This window comes from Camellia sinensis, chromosome 4 (genome assembly GCF_055761805.1).
Source record: "Camellia sinensis isolate YWXY chromosome 4, ASM5576180v1, whole genome shotgun sequence".
NCBI lineage: Eukaryota > Viridiplantae > Streptophyta > Magnoliopsida > Ericales > Theaceae > Camellia > Camellia sinensis.
In genome coordinates this window covers 65,405,872-65,430,082 of record NC_138964.1, presented here as the reverse complement: position 1 = coordinate 65,430,082, position 24,211 = coordinate 65,405,872, and the positions used below count along the sequence as shown (strand labels likewise).

Here is a 24,211-nt window from a genome sequence, read left to right as displayed (position 1 = left end):
CAATGTTGTGGCCGATGCCCTTAGTAGGAAAACCATTAGTGATGTAGCTTGTATAGCCATCCGGGAATGGGTGATGTTGGGAGCACTTGGCGAGTTTAATTTGCTACTGGGCGAATCTGTCGAGGCTGCGGCCTTGTTTTCTGTCGTGGTGCAGCCTACACTTGTGACTAGAGTGTTAGAGGCACAGAGAGGTGACCTTGAGGTAGAATCCCTCCGAGAGAAGATCTCCAGTGGGAAAGTTGAGAAGGGTTTGACAGTGTATCCCGACCTGAGTGTGAGATACCGAGACCGTTTGTTTGTACCGGAGGCTTGCCGTGAGGAAGTACTCCGAGAGTTTCACCATTCGCGCCTTGCAGTGCATCCGGGAGGTACTAAGATGTATCAGGATTTGGGTCGCCAGTTTTGGTGGCGGGGTATGAAAAGAGATGTGGCTGTTTTCGTATCGAAGTGCCTTACTTGCCAGCAAGTGAAGGCCGAGCATCAGAGGCCAGCGGGTTTGTTGCAACCCTTGCCTATTGCCGAGTGGAAGTGGGAGCATGTCACTATGGACTTCGTTGTAGGTCTTCCGAAGACTCAGCGGGGTAGTGATGCTATTTGGGTGGTTGTAGACCGGTTGACTAAGTCGGCGCACTTTATTCCTATGCGCGTGAGAGATTCGGTAGATCATCTTGCCGATTTGTATATTCGGGACGTAGTGAGATTGCACGGGGTCCCAGTGACGATCGTCTCAGATAGAGATCCTCGTTTTACTGCTAGGTTGTGGCAGAGTTTGCAGAGTGCCTTGGGCACTAAGTTGACCTTTAGTACGGCTTATCATCCTCAGACTGACGGACAGTCCGAACGTACTATTCAGATCCTCGAGGATATGCTTCGGGGTTGTGTCCTGGACTTCAGTGGGACGTGGGAGAGGCACTTGCCATTGGTAGAGTTTGCCTACAACAACAGTTTTCAGTCTAGCATCGGTATGGCACCGTTTGAGGCCTTGTATGGCCGACCGTGTAGGTCTCCAGTTTGTTGGGCCGAGGTGGGTGATGCACCTTTGTTGGGTCCGGAGTTGGTTAGGGAGACGACGGAGAAAGTTGAGCTTATCCGTAGGAGGCTTGTTACAGCCCAGAGTCGACAAAAGAGTTATGCCGACCGTAGGAGGAGGCCTTTGGCGTTTGAGGTAGGTGATCATGTCTTTCTGAAGATATCACCTAGGCGAGGCCTGATGAGGTTTGGAAAGAGTGGGAAGTTATCCCCTCGGTTTATAGGTCCTTTTGAGATCCTTGAGAGGATAGGTGAGGTTGCTTATCGGTTAGCCTTACCGCCGCAGTTGTCCGGAGTGCATGATGTGTTTCATGTGAGTATGCTTCGGAAGTATGAGCCAGATCCATCACATGTGTTGGATTGGACTGATTTAGAGGTAGATGAGGATGCCTCGTATGAGGAGAGACCGGTTCGGGTCTTGGATAGGCAGGATCAGGTCCTGCGTGGCAAGACCATTCCTTTGGTGAAAGTCATGTGGAAACATCACGGAGTGGAGGAAGCCACTTGGGAACGTGAGTCGGGAGTCCGTGAGACATATCCGGACTTGTTTGTTGATATGTAATCTTGTATTTAAATTTTACTTTTTGTTGAACTTAAGAGCTTTTATTTATGTCTTAAGTTGTGAAACATTGAAAATGTTTTGGTTATTGGAAGTATGTTTTGGAACTTGCCTCTTATGGAAGTTGAAAGTGACATTATATGCGTTAAATATATTGTTGAAATTGGAAGGATAGTGCATAATGTTGATGCATGTTGAAAATACATATGTTGTTTACATATTGTGATATGTCTCTTGTTAAAGGGATGGGATGACCGGTAATGGGTCGAATTGTTGAATGTTAAAATGTAACATTGTTTAACATGGAGGAAAACTTGTTTTTGAAAACTTGTATTTAATTTCGGGGACGAAATTCTTTAAGGGGGGGAGGTTATAGCGATCCCAGGTTCACCCTTGTTGTATAGTGATCCGGACATGTGTCCGTGGATGTTGGTAGTTGTTTATTATCTTGTTTACATCCTTTCTTACTTTGTATTTGAGTTATAGGATGTGTTGAGGGGGTTTGTTACAGGTTGGTTGAGTTTAGAAACCAAAACTAGGTGCCCAGATTTTTGGCCTGTACGCTCGAGCGGTGGTGTTGGCGCTCGAGCGTAGTTTACATCCATCCAGTATCTTGTTATGCAGTGTTGTGAGTTCGAGCGTAGGGTTGGGAGCTCGAGCGGAGGCCTGGTTCTGCAAAAGTGCTGGGCGAGTGCATTCTGCGCTCGAGCGGGAGGTTGGCCGCTCGAGCGGAAGTCTGTGAGTGGCCGCTCGAGCGGGGTGTTTTACGCTCGAGCGGAAGACTGGGTTTAAATCCCGAAATTGTGACTTTTCAAATCACTTTTTCACTTTCTCTTCTCTCTCTTACTTTTCCAAAACCACCATTGTTGAGCCTCTCACTCTAGACTCTACCTTCTCTCTAGGTTTTGATCTAGTAGGAGTGATTTACTCACCTTTGGCCTTTACAAAAAGGTTGTTGATCGTCGAGGGCTTCATTTTAATCTGAAAATCTCGGGTTTTGGAGCACGTTGGGTTTTGTCGTCTTCTCCTTTGGGACTCCGAAATTGAGGTAGGGATAACCTACTCCTCTCTATGGGTTTTGTCTTTAAATTTTGGTATTTTGAGATGTTGGGCTTGGTTTGGTAAATTTGTGAAAGTTTGGGGCTTTTGTGTAATTTTACAAAAGTTGGGGTTTTATTCGTAATAAACCTAGATGCATGTTTGGCATAGAAAAATAGAATGATTGTTGAATCATTGATGAAAATGGGACCTAAGGGTTGAAATGGTAATTATGGAAAATGGCCTAATTACATTGTTTAATTAATTGGGATAATTAATTGGTGAGAAATGAGGAAATGAAATGTTGATTGAATATCCATTTGTGCATTTATTTTCTGTTTTAGAAATAACTGCTTTGCGCTATCGGTGGAGGATAGTCGAGATTGTTGTAGACAATGCATGATGATTAGGTAAACGGAAACTAATCAATGGAACGGGTCATGGAACTTGACGGTTGATAGAATACATTAATTGTGTGTATTGTGTGATTGTATATAGAACCAATGTGTTTATATACGTTATGTGTAGAGGAGGAGATAGGGGATGTACTCCGCGGTTTAGGGGAAGATAGGGGATGTACCTCTAAACCGGATAGGTATTGGGAGGAGATAGGGGATGAACTCCGTAGACAGAGCTCATATGCTTGTCTAGAGAAGTGAAGATAGAGCTCATATGCTTATCTTTGTGAAGTGTGGATACAGCTTGTATGCTTATCTGTGGATATTGTTGATATACATATCTGTTGAGAATGTGGGTATAGCTTTTATGCTTATCTGAATGTGAGATATAGTTTTTATACATATCTGTGGAAATGATGATAGAGCTAGCATGCTTATCTGTTGAAAAAGGGAAAATGAAAAGTAATTGGGACTTGTAAGTCGTTGACATAAATATGTAATTTATGTGATTGTATCAGTGTTGACCAACTATCAATTGCTAATGTTTTAGTCATTGTCCATGGTTGGTTTAGTGTATTTCTACTGGGCTGTGGCTCACCCTATATGGGAATATCATTTTCAGGTACAGGAAGCATGCCACCTCCAAGGACATAGCTTGGGAGGCTAGAGGCGGACATAGTGTAGTTGTTTTACTTTTGATGTATTACATGTAACTTCAAGCCAAGGGCTTAATGTGTAAACGAGTTAGTACTCTTTTGTTGAAACCAAGTGTTAACTTGGAAAGCTGTAAGCCCGTAGGGCATTTTGTTTTGATGTTAACATGTAATACTTATGTAATGGAACTCAATGAAATAAAGGAATGTGGTTAGTTTATATGTAAATGCATGTCTTATCTGATGGGTTTAATGTTATTATTTTGAGGGCGTTACAACAAGTGTTGTTAGGTTTGCAACCAAAGATGGGAATGGACCGCTGAAGTTATTTGAACTAATATATAAATAAAGAAGACTTTTTACATTAGGTAAAAAATCTGCGATTTTACCTTCAAAATTATTACACCGAACTCCCAAGCAGAGGAGATTTCCAAGGTTTGAAAGTGAAGATGGGAGCATGCCAGTGAAATTGTTACATCTGATGACTAAGTCAGTCATTTCCGTAAGGTTTCCGAGTGACGTAGGGATGGATCCATAAAGTCTACAACCACGGGCATTCAACACTTTCAAGGACTTCAAATTCCCAATTGAGTCAGGTAGTTCTCCAGAGAAATTAGTGTGTGAAAGGTCCAAGTGCTGGAGAGGACTGCTCGAGTTTATAAACTCGGGAAAATAACCAGTGAGAGCAAGATTATACAATATACTCAGCTTATTCAGATGTGGTAATTGGAATATTCCGTCAGGAAATTTTCCAAGCAATCCACATCGACTAAGATCGAGATGTGTTAAAGAAGTGAGATTGAGCAAGGAATTCGAGACCATTGAAGATATGTTTACATCTCCAAGATTAAGTTCTCTTACCTTGGTTAAGTTTTGAACAAGTAATTCAAATCCAGGTTCTTCCAACCTCAAACCATCATTGTAAGAGAGATCAAGCGAGACCAATTTGCTCAGAGAGGAGACTTCTATAGGGACTTTGCCAGAAAAACTAGACCATGAGAGGTTGAGGTGTGTCAATCTGGTGAATCGACTAAATTCAGATGAGATTGGAGACATACCAAAGTCATTGAAAGCAAGGTTGAGGCTTTGGAGGTGAGGAAAGTAGTAGAAGATGGTGGTATTGGGGTGGATGGTGCCTAGGAGCCAGCTGCAACTGAGGTCGAGGCCAATTACTTGACTTGTGTTGTTGTCACACTCGACCCCATCCCATGAGCAACAATCAGAACCCTCCTTCCACGACTCCATCTTCGGGTAAGAATCGATTCCGTAATAAGCACAGTTACCGTAGGAAGCATCATTATTGAAGGAAAATTGTTTCTTAAATTGGAGCAATGCAGAGGTCTGTTCTTGACTGCAGAGTTGGGCATGCAAACATGTAATCTGGAAAAAACAAAGAAACAAAAAGAGGTGAAAGAGTTGATTGTTAGAGACCATCTTTGCTCCTAGATTCAAAAACAAAGGTTGTAATGCTTGCTGACTGTTAACAGGGGAGAGGCCAAATGCTTTTATAGGCAAATGTAGGTGCAATGCAAAGCCTGCAAACAAGTAAAGTGAGTTTGACTAGTCAGTCTTCATTGATGTTTACACAGCTGGACTCCATAACTTTTCACTCGTCAAGGAAGACTTGGCTTTATAAAGGTTGAGCATAGGTGGTGTTTATTTTAGTACAGCTTTTGTTACGATATAAAGGTGGTACATACTAGAATTTTCTTAAAAACAATGTGAATTCAAGTAACATTCTTAAATAAAGACTGGCGTCTGTCACTTATTTTTTTTTCATATTTTTATATCACCGGCCTACCTGCCTGACAATGTATATCATTTGTTTATATTAATTTCTAATTAATAATTATCTTCAACTAAAGTAATTATTCGTAAGTATTTGACAATACAAAGCCTACTTTATTATAAAAGTGTGACAAATTGTTCTTTCTCATCTCTACCTCAAACCCTCCTCTTTCTGGTTTTTTTATTATTATTATTTATTTATTTATACATCGTTTGGTTTTGATCATACAAAGATATATATATATATATATATAATGTACTTGTAAAACAATTGATTTTATCTGATTTACCAAAAAAATGCAAGTAAATTTTATATTATTACTAGCAGTGGGTGCAAACACGATGAGTTTGCAATTGTAGGTCTAAACTTTTCGATGGTTTGATTAATGAGGAAGATGTTTTAATAATTTCACTACCATGGCCTGTTCAATATTTGTCTCATCCACTACCTTCTCATTTTTTTTTTTTTTTGATCAACCAAAAAAGAATTTTATTGATGAATATTCAAGCAACCAGAGAAGATATATCAATAAAGAGGGAAAATGCAAAAAGCGTCACAGCAGACCCACGCCATCCCAACAAGGTTGGCACCGCGTGTAACGCCCTCAAAATTAACCCATTAAATATCATTGACATGCATTAATTAAAGAAGACAATTTATTAATTCATTCATCAGAGTATCACTAAATAAAGCATTACATGTAATATCGAATAAAATGCCCTACAGGCTTACATCTTTCCAAGCCAACACTTGGATACAAAAATATGAGTTCTAACTCAATACAAGAAAAGCCCTAGGATTGAATGTTTACATGTACTAACAACCAAAAACAAACAACTAAAAATAGTCTTCAGAATCCAAGTCCTTCAAAGCTAAGTCCTTGGAGGTAGCTTATCACCTGAACCTGAAAATGATGTTCCCATAAAGGGTGAGCCACAACCCAGCAGAAATATACTAAACCACATATAAGAAATGAATAAAGCAATAGTATTTGACAGATGGTTAACCAAGATAATCAACCACGTCATTTTACAGTCTCATGACACTATTGTCTAAGATACAATTTACTTTCCAATTTTATCAACATGGCTCAGAACCTGGCCAAACTTACAACAGTGAATTACATATACCATATTCACATCCTTCCAATATCAACAAACAAATGAGACTCAAGCTCAATTCACAACACTTCATACTTCCAGATTGATACACATTTTAGTGCTGTATCAATAAAAACACTTCTATATAATAAGCACACATAAAAGTGATGCTAATGGAGTCCATCCCCTATCTCCTCCCAAACAAAATCCGGTTTAGAGGTCCATCCCCTATCTTCCCCTAAACCGTGGAGTACATCCCCTATCTCCTCCCACACAAAACAATATAAATGCAAATGCACATGCAATGCTCAATCAATACACGTATTTTCTGTATCAGTGCAATAATCAAAATTAACGACTTAACCAATATGATTAGTTTCAGTTATTCCTAATCCACATGCAATGTCTACAACAATCACGACTATCCTCCACCGATAGCCCAAAACAGTTATTTCTAAACAGGAAATAATTGTATCAACTAACATAATTCCAACATTTTCATAGGTGAGTGATTAAACTAACCAACTACACCATTTACTCAATAATTTCCCCAATACCATGAATTTAGCCATATTTCCCCAAATCCCTTAAATTAATTATACAAATTAATTCAATATTACAACCAGGGTTTTCCCGAAAATTACCAAAGTAAACCCAACATATCAACATACCAAAACTTAGAGCAAAACCTATAAAATGGAGTAGGAAATCCCTACCTCGAAGAGAACAACCCAAATGGAGAAGACAGAGATGATACCCCAAATACCAAAGTGCTCCAAATCGCCAACTATTCAGATTAAATGGAAGCCCTCAACTCACTCTATCTTTTTAATGAAGGATCTAGGGTAGAAACACTCCTTAAATGGATCAAATCTAAGAGAGAAGGTGAGTAGAGAGAAAGAGGAGTCGGACCTAGGGTTTGGAATCAAAATAAGATGAAAAAGACTGATCAAATCCCGCTGCTGTGTATATAAACTGGACAGGCTCGCTCGAGCGAAGACTTTGTCGCTCGAGCGACCAGACACAGAGAAACCACGCTCGAGCCAAGGAAGCCTTGCTCGAGCCAACAACCCAAAAGCTCGCTCGAGCGAAGAACTCAAACCCTCAGGTCTGTAACCAGACACACGCTCGAGCGAAGGAATTATAGCTCGAGCGAAGGATGAACTAACTCGCTCGAGCGAATAAAATCTCGCTCGAGCCAAGAACGCAAAGCTACAGGTCCATACTGGACGCCAACTCTCGCTCGAGCGACCAAACCCCAGCTCGAGCGAAGAACCAAAAAGACATCTCGCTCGAGCGACAAACTCCTCGCTCGAGCGAACAACCAAAAACCTGGACAGCAAGACTTGGTTTCTAAACCCAACCAACCTGAAACAAACCTGCCCAACACATCCCATAATTCCAAATGAGAAAAAATAAAGGACAACAACAACAATATACAATGACAGAATCTACGGAACCTAAGTCCGGATACAATAATCAGATGGGAAAAGACCGGGGTCGCTATACCGCGAGGGCTACCCGATCATATGCTAGCACCCCTTAAATGTTGGTGAGAAACCAACAAAGACAGAAAACGAAGAAACAAATTAAACACACATTCAGATCAAAACTCTACTGTGACCACCCCAACTTCAGATTAAAACTCTACTCCCCAAACACATCTTGATCTGCCTCAGATTGAAAATAAAGTTCTGGACTGAAAAGTTGAACAGCTTTAATAATGGTTTCATCCACAAAGCAGTCCTAATCTTGATCAACTCACATAGCTCTGTCATATTCAAATCAAGAAAAATCATGAAAATATATCATGAAAATAAATATTTTTGCAATGATATACTCATCAGTAAGAATTTCAATTTTTAATGTTAAAAACACTTAAAGTTCTCATCATTACTACTCTTTGTTTAATTTTTTAATTTAACTTTAAAAAAAAAAATCTAACTACTCTCCTATGCAACAATAAAATTATCAAAATTATTCATCAAAAAATATTTCTCATATCGTTAAAAATCATTAATTCACTTAATAATTTATTTACAAAAAAATTTAATTATTAATATTGTATAAAAAATTTAATTATTAATATTGCTTACAAATAAGAAAATAAATTTTAAATTAAAATATTAAGATGTATAAAATTTATAAACATCCTTCATTTAAATATTAAGATGTACAAAGTGATAGTTTGAAAGAAGTTTTGTATTACAATTTTGGAACCAGGCGAAATAGAATTTTGGGATTTCTATAAAAATAATAGTTTAAAAGAATTTTCAAATATTCCAATTTTGGAACCACACAAAAGCAAATTTTTGGGGCTAGCGAATGATCACATCACTATGATGTAATGGAAGTTGCGTATAAATCAATCCAAAAAATTGAAAGGATTACATTATTTATTTATTTTTTAATAGAGAGGACATAATTTATAAATAAAGAAAAAAAAATATACAACGGTAGTAAAATTTATAAGATTAAATTAAATTTTGATTAGATTTATAAGATGCAATTTGTTAGATTAAATTATTATTTTAAGTGTAACAACCCTCCCTTCAACTTAGTCATACTTGCATACACTTATGTATGATCTTGTTTTGTTATGTGCATTTGCAAATCCTATCTTGTTTTGCTTGAGTGTTGCTTGCATGCTGTGTTCTTACCTGGTGTGTTGCCGAGGTCATCTTAAGCCTAGACACCTTGGAACCTTTCCACACTTAGAACTATCTTGGAACCACTTCGGTTGACCTCCACCTTCACCCTGGCATATTGGCCGAGATGTCATCATCTAGGCCGAGGTGTGCATCACCTAGGCCGAGATGTGCGTCATCTAGGCCGAGATGCTGTTATCTAGGCGTTCTAGATCCCTGATCCTTGCACTTAGTGATTTTGTTCCTGGAATGGTATGACCTAGACCAAGGTGTGGCACATCTAGGCCAAGGTGTGGCACAGCTTAGTCAAGTGTTGTCCTTCCAAGCCGATGTCGTTGTCACCCTACTTGCCGAGGCTTTGCCCTTAGCCGAGGTCATCACTTGCCGGAGTGCTCTTGTCGTCTAGCTTGTTGAATACACTTTGTCATAGTCTTGTCTTGTCAGCCAGTCACCTTTTTGAGTAGAGCCAATCAGCCGATGTCACGTGTCCCAACAGGGGGTTAAGTCAGTGACTGTCGAGAGAAACATATCATTTTGTATCAAATCTTGCCTTTTAGAGAGAGACTCTAGGAAGAAGAAGGTGAAGCCTTTGAGTAAGAGAGTGAACTTCCAAGCTTGATCGTTGGAGTTTGAACCGTTAAATTCGGGTTTTGAGGTTAGAATTTTAATCTACTCTTGTTATTCTTATTGGTCATCTAGCTGCATTGCATGATCGAACCTGTTCTACACGCCTTGCCTTGATTTAAAGTCGGTTTTAGTAAGAGAAAATAGTGTTCTTGTGTTCTTGAAGAAAAGTCTTGTTTTGATCCCAAAGTTTGCATCTAGAACCATGTTTTTGTGTTTGTTCTCACAAGACCTTTGAATATGGGTGCCCAGGTCCATGTTTTCGAACTCATAGCACGAAATCTCAGACTTTGTAATAACAAGTTATGATTTTAGCATGCATGTTCTTCATCTTCCCCATCTTCATGTTCTTCATATTCCTCAAAGGGAAACCCAGATTTTCCCGACTTCGCTTTTGAATGTGGCCGTCGGAACCACACCTCGGCGAGAAGGTATGGGACCTCGGCCAAGACCTGGTTGATGCCCAGCATATTTCCCCGAGATGAAAAACAGTGTTTTGTTTTGATTTAACTTAGTTTTTGATGAACGCCGAGATCATCCGTTTGCATGAGAATCTTGTTTGAAAGTACGTTTAATAGACTTTGCCATGTGTTTGTAGGACTCGGACTTTTGCCTTGACCCCGACGTTTGAAGAACTATGTGAGTGGTATTTTTAATAAAGTTATGTTATTAAGTTTTGATAAAGTTTTGCCTTGCTCGTTTTGGAAAAGTATTTGTTAAGCATGAATGATTGTCCCTATTTTGTATATCAAGCACTATCTTGTTTTGATGATATTCTCGGAAAGTCCTTAGTGCCAGGGGACTATAATGCAACTGCACATCTTGTTTTAAAAGTCCCTCGTGCTGGAGGACTCTAAACTTTCGCGGTACTCTCGTGTTAGGGGGCTACGGGCTTTTGTAACATAGGTCCTTTGTGGTAGAGGACTCTAAACTTTTGTAGCACCCTTGTTGAGATATCTCCCTTGCTTTGTCTTGTTTTGCCACTGACGGTTTATCGTGTGGGTTGTTTGTCCGGAATGTTATCATTTGTAATATGTTGATGCTAGTAAGCATCCCTTGAAGCTTTAAAGATTTGCTAGATGGACGAGGTTCATCCCTTGTTATATAAAGTTTTGATATGTATCGTTTTGAAAAGACTTCGGCTATTATTCATGCAAACCCCTTTATTACTTGTACCATTCACTGAGTATCCAAGCTCACCCTCTCTATATATATGTAGGTGATGAACAAGAAGGCGGTGACGCCTAGATGTGATTCGCGAGCTTGTTTTGGATTTTTGGTTATGTCGGCTTGACTTGTAATCACGTCGGCAGTCTTGAAAATTATGCTTCTCGACTTGTAATACTTGTAATTTGCACACGTCGGCTTGAGAAGCCTTTTGATCAAGATGTATTAAGTACTTTACTTCATTTGTACTGAGTTGTAACCCATGTGAAGATGTTTGCCATTTCATTTGACTTACGCACAACTCTCATGGACTAATCTGATTTGTATGTATTGCTTCCGTACTTGTGAGCCCCGTATATTTATACTCTGTTGTGTGTGGATTTTGAAAATTGGCCTTCGGTAATCTCGGATTACTGGCCATCACGGCACCATCCTACTAGGGGCAGTTTAGGGTCGTGACATTAAGTGAATTTAAATAAAATTGAAATGAATTTATAATTTTGAGTTGAGTCTATCACATTTAATAATTGGTCAGGTTATTGCCATGCCGAAGGGCAAGAAGTTTCACATGGTGATTCCATGAAGTTTCTTGTCTAACTAATCCACATATTAATAACTTAAAATTTAACATTGCTTCCTATTCAATTGATTCAAATAAAAATGAAAACTTCTAGCTATATAGAATTAGTTATAGAATCAAATACAATATTATGGGGGAAAAAAATTAGTTTAAATTTTATTCACATTATTTTTACATTTTTCCTTCTCTTTTTCAAATTCTTATCCAAATTTATAATTTAAACCCAAAATATATAAATATCACCTAATGTAAAAGAGTTGTGTCCAATCCTATAATCATGTAACAAAGTTTAAAAAAAAAACATATACAATTCAACAACTTTATTGAATGTTGTATTGGTTGCATAGATAAGAGGTGCCAAGTGTAATTTTTTTTTTTTCTTCTAATACGTTGTCAACTGCAGTTTGGAAGAGAATGAATTGAACACTTAACTCGAGTGCAATTTTAAGCCTTATAAAAAGAAGATTTGACATTAGTTTTCTATATATATATTTAGAGAAAATTGGTGAAAGTCCATCCCAAAGGGGTATAAATCAATAAATTCAAAGTCAAATCTTCATCATTATCATCATCATCATTTCAATTCCATAAAACCCAACATCATTTTCATTTCCTCTTTACTAAATCAAAATATTTACATTTTAGAGAAAAATCCCCTTTATTTATAAATCAACGAATTTGTTAGATTATATTTTAGTGATTGTCCAAATTATTATGGGGTGTGCAGCTAAGTAGTTTGTAATGTTTTAGAGGTGGGATAGTTTTGGTATTACGTTGGGTCCTAGAAATTTTGTCAATGTTTAAATTTTATTAATGCGGATTCAAACAAATGGAATTCCATAAAATAAAAAATTAAAAATTAAAAAAAATTAAAAAAAAAATGTAGGGACTGTAAGCGCCACCCTAATCAATATAATACTACTATACTAGTTTTCTCCATTATTCACATTATGGAGTGTCAAATGCTCTATCAAAAAAAAAATAAAAAATCCAATAATCATATTTAAATAATTTTTTCATATTTATTTATTTATTAAAAATGAATGACAGTTGTTTTTTAAGATAAATATAAAGAAATTATATGATTATAATTATCAAATCAATTTAAAATTTAAAAAATGTTATGGTGCGAGACATTCACCCATAATTTTTTGGGTGGGTGATTATATGGTGAAAATTAAATTTGTGTAGTATGGGATTTATGTGTAGAATGAATATGAACTACAAGATAAAAATTTTAACTAATTTTTGAGTAATTAAGTTTAAATTTATAATATTACCGTTAAAATTTTAACTAAATATAACTTAATAGATAAACCATCCAAATAATTAAAATTAGATCCGTAACAGACATCACATATTCAAATAACATTCTCCAATATAAAAAGAAGACTAAAGAGGATCTTTCCACCTAGAGCTTTTCATAAAGTATGAAGAGGATCTTTCCAAATGTGTTTTACATGTCATATCTCGCTCAATGCCGGCCTTATTGGTGAAGTGCTCCTTGATTATTGAAGCACGTTGTGGTTAATAACAAAACTATATATATCAATTGATATATTAATTAGTATATTAATAGATAATTTGATATAATTTTAGAGATTTTAAGTCTTAATGGTTTGAATAATGGATAAAATCTATAATTTTAAAATGACAATGTCTTAGTATACGTTGATACACTAATTGATATATTAATTGGTGTATGTAACACCATTGGTTAGTTAACTCGGTAGACCAACGCTGTTAAAATCAAATCATTGTGAGAGGCCCTTGGATTGAATCATAAAAATTATGTTGAGAATTGTAAGATTTTATTTTTAATGTAAAATAAAACAAAAATTCATCAATAATAATAATATATGTTAAATAATTGAAAATTTTACCCATAAATCACATATGGGAGAATGTTAATCCATGTAATACTAAGAGTTTTCTTATGAACCAATTAGTCCTTTTTGATTTAGAAAGTAATATTTATTTGATTTAGTGCCATTTGAGTTTAAGGAAATGTCCTTTTGTGATTCATTTATCAAATTATTTGATTCGTTTTTGGGATGAGAATGGAAAGATGGGGTGTACAAAATTCTTTTTGGAGAGATTGGTGACTAAAGTATTAACTGTGGAGTGTTGAAATCTACATTTCTATTAGTGTGATTTTCTGATGTTACATTTAAGTGTTATATTAGAGTGTAATGTTTGGAAAAAAGTATATTAATGAGTTTTTTGTGTGTTATATTGATTGAAGTGTTATGTTTGGAAAAAAAATACATTAAGGAGATTTTTAATGCTGTAGGAGTTTGATTTATGGGAAACGAGTAAATAGGTTGTGATTTTTGTTCTAGATTTAGGATTTTTTTTGGTTGATATAGAGGCTTGATCTCTCCTGCTGAATAATAAATATATTGATGGAGATTTGAAGTATTTTACCTTCAACGTATAAACAGAGTTAATTCCACAAGGTATTCCACTAGCGAACATTCAACCAGTGTGGAAGCAACGAAGAACAACAAGCTTGTTTTATTGAGAGATTCTCTTAGAGCAGTGGATTTGGGCCAAGGTTTTCCCCTTCTCTCTTTCATTCTTCTTCCGATTTGGGTATAATTTGCAAAGAATCAATTATATAGTTTTCGTTCTGCTCAACTTTCTAATTTTAATACAGCATACATTGTGAATGTATGTTTTGATTTCATTATAATTTGTATATATTGATTACAATTTCAATCTGTATAGTGTTTTTCATTACAAGTTAGATTTGAATTTGATTTTCACTATGATTAAACATTTTCAAAGTTCCCTGTGTGTTTCATAATCTTTGTGATGTTGATTGATTGTGATTTGAATGGTAAGGTTAGCCTTTGAAGAAGCAACAAAAGTAGTCCAGTATATTTATGAATTTGATATTGACAAGTCTGATGGTTGTGCTATGCTTTAGTTTATTTAAAATTTTGCTCTAAAGCACTTTGAACTACTAGTATTAACAATCTAGTTCCTAAAAGTTATTAAAATCTACTATATATAAGCTTGGATATGGTCAAACTACCTGTCTCACAAAATAGAAAATTTATTTACTATTTTTTTAAACTATAGGATCCTGATTCATTATTGTCCTGCTATTTACTTTTATCACATCTTAAATTTTATTTGTGGATTTTGTTTTTATGAAAGCAAAACCAATTGAAATATTGTTTGGCAATATGTATAAAGAATCACAAGATAACTGTCAGTCCTTGCAAGTAAAGCTTTGTAGATATTTGAATTACCTTTAATTTTACCTAGTTTCTCTCATATACAACATTTATATAAAAAAGGGCCTAAAGAATTGAAAAAAAGGCTTTTGGAGCAGGTTTCCTCTATTTTTGGTTAAGTAGTAGACATTATAGTAGGGACATGGGATTCCTTACCTAGCTAAAAGTAGAGGGAGTGTGGTATAGGAGCTTTTTGTGGGTTACAAAGCAAAAAGGTCCTAAGTTTGCTTCTCTCATGAATTCCAAAAGCAATTTATTTTTTGTTTTGTTTTGTTTTATATTGAAGCGTGAACCATACCAGTCCCACATGTAACGCACTCAAAATAAACCCATCAATCATATATTTTTGACATAGGAGAATAAAGCATAATTACATTTCATCAGAGTATTCATTACAAAATGTATTACATGTTAACAACAAAAGTAAATGCCCTACGAGCTTACAACTTTTCAAGCCAACACTTGGTTACAAAAAGAGTGAGTGCTAACTCAAAACAGATAATAAGCCCTTGGCTTGATACATATGTAATACAAAAATGTAATCACAAAAGATGTCCCAGCCACTAAGCCTCTCAAGCTACGTCCTTGGAGGTGGCATGCTACCTATACTTGAAAATGATGTCCCATATAGGGTGAGCCAATGCTCAGTAGAGATATGCTAAACATAATATGAGCAATAACTAAAACATTAATATTTGATAAATGTTTAACTCACATAAATCAATTCATATCCCATTTCAGTTACATGACAAATGTGTCTATGTTTCATTTCACTTTCCATTTCTTATCCAATTTCTCAATTCATAACTATGGCTCAGAACTTGGCCAAATAATTTGAATGAGATTACATCTCATATCAACAGTACTTCCATTTCAATTGAGATAACAACTCAAATTAAACATTCCTACTTCACAATAGATACACATAATTGCTGTATCAATCTCAAACAAAATACTTCCGTACTTCATATATGATACACAGATTTGTTGTATCAATACTTCAATAGATACACATATTTGCTGTATCGATGGAGTCCATCCCCTATCTCCTCCCAAACAATATTTGGTTTAGGAATCCATCCCCTATCTTCCCCTAAACCGTGGGGTACATCCCCTATCTCCTCCCACACAATACAATGTATATAAACACATATCATATACATAATCAATCAATACATAAATTTGATGTATTATTCCAACCGTCATATTCGATGACATATTCAATTGATTAGTTTTAGTTTGCCTAATCATCATGCATTGTCTATAACAATCAAGACTATCCTCCACCGATAGCCCAAAGCAATTATTTCTAAACAGAAAATAATTACATCAACAGATAATTTATCAACAATTTTCAAAGGTGAGTGATTAATAAATCCAACTCCACTATTCCATCTCATATTATGCCAATTTCATGGATTCTAACTTAATTTCATGTTTCCATAATTTCCCAAATTAATTACACGGATTAATTTGTCATAACAATTTAGGCCTTTTTCTCCCTTTTCTCAATATTGATCCAAAGGCCCAAAATAACTTCAATAACATCAATACTATCATTTTAAGACCCAAAATACAAATATATGAGTCAAAAAGACAAAACCCCTCTTTTCAATATAACACATCTCAAACCCTAACTTCCCAAATCAAACCATCTATACAAATAGCTCAACATCTATGTTAAAGCACATAAGAATGAGTAGTTATCTCTACCTCAAAAGATGAAACCCAAAGGAGATGATGAAGAAATCCCAAAGTGTTCCAAATCAAGAAATTTTCGGATTGATAGGAAGCCCACACCAAGCTCTACACTTTTTGCAAAGGCTCAAGGGTAAGAGATCACTCTAACTAGATCAAATCCTAGAGAGAAGTTAAGGTTTTAGAGTGAGGTGCTCTCAAATGGTGGTTTTCGAAAAGTAAGAGAGAGAAAATATGTTGAAAAGTGATCCAAAAAGTGAAATCCCGAAGTGATATAAAAGTCGCCCCGCTCAAGCGTGGAAACCCCTGCTCGAGCGTTAGACACAGACTCACGCTCGAGCGTCAAAATGCCCGTTCGAGTGTCGGATGCACACTCACAGAAGTTTTGCAGGCGATGGTCCTCGGTCGAGCATCAAACTCCCCGCTCGAGCAGAGAAACAAAATCAAAGGGTCACGCTCGAGCGTCAAAACTCCCGCTCGAGCGTACGAAGACCTGCAGAGAAAAATACTGGGAGATGGAGATTCACGCTCGAGCGTCAAAACTCCCGCTCGAGCGAAGAAGCAACAACAAAGGGCCCGCTCGAGCGTCAAAAGCCCCGCTCGAGCGTGAAGGCCAAATTCTGGGCATCAACTTGTGGTTTCAAAGCACAACCAACCTATTTCAAACCTGCCCAACACAACCCAAGACTCAAATACAAAGAGTAAAGGATGGAAATGAGAATGAGACAACAACACCTCCATGGAATTGAGTCCGGAATACAATAAATAAAGAGAGGAAAAACCAAGATCGCTATACCACACAACTTGATGACTTCATGATCATTTAATAGTTCAAGTCTCTTATGGGGAGTATAATGAACTTATCATTTTTTGCCACACAAATGAGTACAGTTTTGCCTCATTTTAAGACAAGGTGAAACACCAATGTGGGAGGATAAGTGTGATGACCGGGGCGTATTTTGCTTTGCACTCTTGAGATTATGTTAGATTTACCATTGTTAAGATGCCGAGTATGTTGTCGTTGAAAATTTTTTCTTTCCTAAATTATTTTTTGTTGTGGTTGTCCCAAGTCAGAGTTTTCACTCGTTTCAGAGGGTGCGGGGTCGGCACCAGAGGGTCGAGGGAGAAGCCAGAGTTTTTCGGGACTGGAGGGCTAGGGCCGCATGTGCGGGAGGTCAAGCCGCACGTGCGGGAAGGAGAGGTTTGTGTTGTGTGCACACTGCCTAAAAGGCAGGTGCATGTATGGAAGTGCGGGGGAGACCGCATGTGCGGAGGTGGTGGCCGCATATGTGGGAGGCTGCTCCGCACGTGCGAGAGTGGGCGTTGCACGTGCGGCCAGGCGCGTTTTCTGCTCCGTTTTTCGTACTTATCAGCTATATTTTGCACTTTTTGGCCCTTTTTCCTCCATACCTGATTATATTACTCTCTCTCTAAATATTTCTCTCTTTTTTCTCTCATCTCTCTCTACCCAAACTTTCCAAAACCTTGCATTTCCTTTTGATCCCAAAAATCCATTGGGATTTTGATGCTAGTCCCTTATATCAAAATGATGAGCATGTCGAGGGCTTCGTCTTGACCGGTGGAGATCGTTTTCTGGCGAAGTTGATTTTTGAGCTCCTTCTCCTCTTCTCTCTTAAGGTAGGGATTTTTTTTATTTTCTTCAATACTTCACCTATAGATAGACATGTGGTAAGTTTGTATTGCATAAAAACCATGTGGTGATGGATATTTTTTTTTAAAATCATGAATGGGGATCTAAGATGGGTTGTGTGAGGTTGAGATTTGGGAGATTCATTGTTGTAGGATTAATTTTGGGTAATGGTTTAATTTGTTTATGTAGAGGGAGAGGTGAAGCCCTAACTTCTAACAACGATGCTCATTTGACAAAAAGAATTTTAATTGTGGAAATAACATGATATCAATTTAGGTATTTAAATAATGAATTGTTGAATTATTAGAGATTAATTGAGCCTCATAAATTCTTAACATTGACTTAGTGTTGTGTTGTTCAAATTGATTGTAATGAGTTGATAATGTGTACATTGAAGAGAATGGAATTAACCATGAAACTAGAACATCATTGGGTTACATTGCCGTTAAGTAGAAATTGAGTAAATTATCACTTTGTTAGCAATGATTGGAAATACCTTATTTAAAATGAAGGAAAAATTAAGTTGGTCATATCCTTTTTGTGAAATGAAATAAATGGATGGAGGCAAGGGTGGAGAAATATTAATGTGGAAGAGTAATATAATTGATCTAGAAATGGAAGAATGAAACGCCAACACTATGAGAATTTCGGAAATCAACTTGAGATTGAATCAAAAATGTATTTTATTCTACTATTGTTGTAATTGGGTCTAAGTTTCATGAGAATTGGTTAATGGCAATATAGGTTTAATACATCGTTAAAGGTTTTGTCCTTGGTGGAGGATGACATTGTGAATGATGAAATGATTATGTGTCTGTAGTACACTTGTCTTATCTATGAATGTTGTGTGAAGTAACGACTGAAAAAAATGTGTAACGCGCTGAGAATCAGAGGTACCATTACCTTCCAGTTAGCGCCGGGAGAATTGGCTATGTGTGTTGCGCTAAGAATCAGAGGTACCATTCCCTTCCTATTAATGCCTGGAGAATTGGCAGAGGTACCATTCCCTTCCAACTGGTGTCTGGTAAATTGGCATGTTATTGTGGAGAGATGTACTATTGGCTTACCATGCTTCAGGCAGGTAGAGCAGAGATTATGTATCATTGTTGTTTCAGTTTGACTGTGTGCGTCATGTGTCATGACGATTATGATTTTTGTAAGGTTGAATTGTCTAATATGTTGAGTAGAGGTGTTCATGAGTAATTGGATGTGCTAGGGAGTGGTTGAGGGAGTTCCCACCATGAATTATTTTGTTAAAGGTATCTCGTTGAATTTCGAGTTTAATGATTGAAAAATGTGAGGAACGGGTGGAGACAGATTTTGTTGTGTATTGGGTATTACTAATGTGAAGGAAATCGGATTGGGTGAATGTGTCTTTTCTTTTAAAGAAATGAATCGGTTATTGGGAGGTGTTTTGTCATAAGTGGAAAATATGGTTCTCATGTAATAATTGTTTAGATGGGAAATGGGTGGTAAAAGTTAACCTTGGTGTTGTTGGATAAATTGAACGTTTTCGAGAAAAGTAATTATGTATGTATGCTTTGGCTATAAAATGTCACATTAATTGTATGGTATGAGATTAGCATTTCATGATCATAACTATCTGTAAGTTGTTATTGTTTAGGATCATGTTGAGATCCCTACTAGACTATATCTTCATCCCACGTTGCTAATCTTTTTCAGGTGAATAGCGAGATGTGTTACAAGGTCATGGATCTTTCTTATATGTTGCCCACAAGGCCTTTCTATGTGTAGGTGGAGTGCCATTGATGTAAAAGGGTTAAACCCTTTCCTCTTGATTTAAATGATGTAAGCCAACGGGTAACTTAATTAATTGTACTTTCATGATGCATTCATTTTGTAACCGAATGAGAGAACTCTTATTGATGTATTTCTAGTAAATATATTGGGCTTCTGCGTGTTATCTCTGAAATGGAATTTATGATCATGGTTTTTGGTAATGAGTTCCGAGCAATAAAAAGTGGGGCGTGACAATAAGACAAGCTGAAAAATTGGTAACAAATGAAAACAAACCCTAAAACTGACATCATTTTATAAAAGATTCTACAACTACGTAATATAATGATAATATTTCTGAAATTTCACTTGGATCACTACAACAAATTACACTTTTGGCGACTAAATTTTTAGTCGACAAAAGTCATTTTTTTAGTTGCCAAAGATTTTTGCTGACTAAAATTTTTGGTCACTTGTTTGGTCGTTGACAAATTGTCGGCAAAAGAATTGGCGACTAATTTTTTTTAATCGCCAAAGTCATCAATTGGCAACTAAAAATTTAGTCACTCAAAAGAAAATATTTAGTCACCAAAAAGAAAAAAAAATTTCAACTTTTTAGCTACCAATTTTTTAATCACTAAAATTATGGTGCTCCTTTTTAGCTACTAATTTGTCACAAGAAATTTTCATTTTTTTTGTCTACTAACTATTTAGTCACCAATAAGTTCTTTTATTTTTTAGCTACTAAATGTTTAGTCGCCAAAAAATCTATTTATTAATTTTTTTTAAAACGCACAAATTGAATATTTTTATTAATTTTTAAATTACATGCATTCTATTATCAATTATCAATGCAGCCTGTAATTTTTACATATACAAAATAATACATCTATCAATTATAATCTAAATCTATTATCAATAACACCTATTTCATTATCAACTACCCAAAAACTTTAACTTGTATCATATTCCAAATATCGTTTAAATCCATACCAACTACGTATAATCCATCTAAATTAAATATTACATCCAAAAACACTGGATTTCCACAACAAAAGATTGCACAAAAATAAATGTCGTCCATATATTGAACAAATGCTCTTCGTACAATAAAAATAAATATCCACAATAGCCCATGCAAAAGCAATCTGTAAAAAAAATTATAAAAAAAAAATAACCATTAGCACTTATTCAATAAAATTGACATTTCAAATTATAACAATTATAAAATTAATAATTCTAACTTTCTAACAAAACTATAGGGCTTATGATATCTTCTCCAAACCATATGGAGGTCAATGTAATTTACCCTAAAATGTATATCATTCATTTTTTAATCTCCTAATAACATAGTATTAATATGGCCCCTTAACATAAAAATCATGGCTCCACCCCTAACCACAATAATTTGTCTCAATGACGATTGTTCTTCTGATGCCATTACATTAGCCAAAAACATTTTCTTGAGTCTGAATCAATTTCTTCATTTTCTGGATTTGATGTATTGAAATAACAAAATATGTCCAATACAACTCTACACTGTTGCATTTCTCAACAAGTACTGTATCTTTCTAGGAACTATTGATAATTTGTTCATAAAAGAAAGTAACAATTACATGTGCCATGATCAAGGGAAAACCAAATCAGATTAATCAAGTGTCTGTGTGTCTGTGAGCTTCAAATACCAAAATTAATGCAAACCAAATGTGAGTCACATTGCCCCATGTTTGGTTATAGGTAAACAAAAGGAAAATACTAGGAAGAAACGTTGTAATAAAAATTGAGGAATAAGATTTAGATAAGAGACATTTTAATTTACCTGCAAAAGAAAAATCTTCATGTTTAACTTGTTACTCAGCATCTACATGGAATACGTCAGAATGAATACTCCATATCAATTTATGAAGTTCATAAAGAAAGATAATTGATTTTCTATCAACTTCTGTTTGGCTTAATTCTATTGGTAATTATAGAACTCTATGTATAACAACTACATAGTATTGAATAGTGATGCAATTCTATATATATGTTTCAAGGTTATTTGTTCTGGAAATAAAACAATATATAATTAAAATTCACATAAAAATGATGAAGTAAACAAAAATTAAACAGAATGAGTTAAATTAATTTTATTAATTTAACATTAAAACTATTTTTTGGCTACAATTTGTATTCAAAACTCAATACTACTTGAAGGATTGAGAAATACCTTGATAGAGAGTGAATTAACCAATCGATATCTGCCCCTTCGTGATAAAGTGCACAAAGAGCTGATGAGGATAAATTGAAGATAAATTGGATGAGATAAAGTGCACAAAGGCATTGGATGAAGATAAATTGAAGATTAGAATTAGAATGTATTGGGGTTTTCCAAGGATGCCTATAAATAGGCCTTTATGTGATGAACTTATCAGACTTGGCTTGGATTTTGAAGAATTTGAATATTGATTAGGATTATCCCTGTTTTTCTCCTTCCTCCTAGTTCTTTCCCTTCCTCTTCTATACCTCATCTTCTTTATAGTTCTTTGGTGCTGTAACATCACTTACATTGGAAAACATAAGGATTGGATGAATCAAATTAGAGTAAATTCTAAAAAGAGACCAATTGAAAGAGATGCATACAAAAAGTTACACTTATTGCACTGACCCACGAAGCCCAAACATAGTCTAAGTAAACATATAATCACAAAGGCTAGCAGTAAATATAACATTTGAAAGAACAATCCCATCAAATTATCATGGATAATAATTTCTCCATCGCAACTGGATATGGATTATAAAAGGCAAAACATTGCCTTCACCGAGATTGTTAATTTTGGGCTAGCAGACGGCAGGTTTAAGGCAATTTAAACAAAGCACACACTGTTATGACAATGGAAGCATCATTTGTTAAGCCTTACATGCATGGAGTTCAGATCTCTATGAACTACGGCGCCAAAATTTTGAAATGCAACATCAGTTCTTTTAGGGCAAGTAATAGTTGCAAAAATCCCAATATTATTTAATCATTAAAATTCTTAATTCTAACAAAAGGCTCTCTAAGACTCCCTTAAACAAGGCCCAACTGAGAATTATACAAGAGACCAACGATGAAGCACCAAAGCCCTTCACTGGCAAATGCATCTCTCAGGCCCATACAGAATCAGATTTCCACTCTCTGAATTAATGAATTCCATACCATGGCCAACAATTGCATTTGAATAACACACAGGTCGCTAGAGTTTACTAGCTAATTACCAATTCCGTATTGATATAGAATCATCATCAATGTCTCTATATCTGTAAATGAAACGAAATTTAACAGGTTACACATACCATATATCACATGAGTCACAAGCAATTGATGTATCAAGATATGAATCTTCCTCAATTATCAATGTTCCAGTTCGGATTTTGCAGCCATCTCCATCCAAACAGACAACTGCCTACAACATGGTAAAGTGTATAAGAACTGCATGCTAACAAAATACAGAATTGTGAACGTAAACACGTGAAAACAGATAATAAAACATGAGAAAATAAGAAGCTAATAATGACCCCTACAATGTGCACAAGAGACATCTTGCATTCAGCAACTCAGTAGTAGAATGAAAAATAGAGGATAGACAAAACGCATTTTTTCCTTCTCCTTGGCAGCCACAGCCGCCGCTGTGGTCTTTCCGGCCGAAAAGCCCCTTTCCACCTTTTCCTGCCATTTTTTCCACCTGCATCTCACAACCAAATCCACAAGATTCACATCCTTAACAAATTCAGTAATGAAAAACAAAATACGAAATCATTGTTGTTTTGTTTTTTGGAAATCAGAAAATGAGAAAGAAATTAACGGTACACAATGAATGTATTGTATTATGTCGGAGGAGAGACAGAGAGACCTGAGAAGTTCGGAGAACGAAGAGTGAAAGTGGAGAGACGATGAATTCAACTGGTGGAAAATGATTTGTTTTACTCTCTCCCTCCCTCTCTCCCTCTCTCAGCTCCGTGGTTTTCCAATATTTTTACTTGGTTGTTTGAATTGAATGTGGAAAAGCAAATTGGCGGGTACTTTGGGTGGGAAAATTAAGAACAAAAACACTTTCTTGCGATTTCAAAATTTTACCACTTTACTAAACTGTCCCGGTTATTTTCCACAAATACCAGTCTGGTCCCTGTTTCAAAAGTCATGTTTGGGAACTTGGCGACCAAAAAACTAAGGAATTGTTTGGGATGATCTAAATAAGTGCACTTTTTAACTTTTTACGAAAAAACGTGAAATATGGGTTGGGTTTGAAGTGATGTTGTAGATAAATGAAGTGATT

At 35.9% G+C, this 24,211-nt stretch overlaps 1 protein-coding gene and 1 long non-coding RNA gene across 2 annotated transcripts; both read right to left on the bottom strand.

Moving 5' to 3' along the window:
• Positions 1-3,935: 3,935 nt before the first annotated feature.
• Positions 3,936-4,922, bottom strand: LOC145823813 (receptor-like protein 6). Its single transcript, XM_082923335.1, has one exon. The coding sequence runs from the start codon at positions 4,920-4,922 to the stop codon at positions 3,936-3,938; it is 987 nt and encodes a 328-aa protein (XP_082779461.1).
• A 15,898-nt stretch (positions 4,923-20,820) lies between these two features.
• LOC114286957 (uncharacterized) lies at positions 20,821-23,923 on the bottom strand. The gene is made up of 4 exons (XR_003637742.2): positions 23,789-23,923; positions 23,460-23,620; positions 21,736-23,341; positions 20,821-21,064 (listed from the first exon to the last, which is right to left on the bottom strand). It is a non-coding gene; the product is annotated as an uncharacterized LOC114286957 (long non-coding RNA).
• Positions 23,924-24,211: the final 288 nt, after the last annotated feature.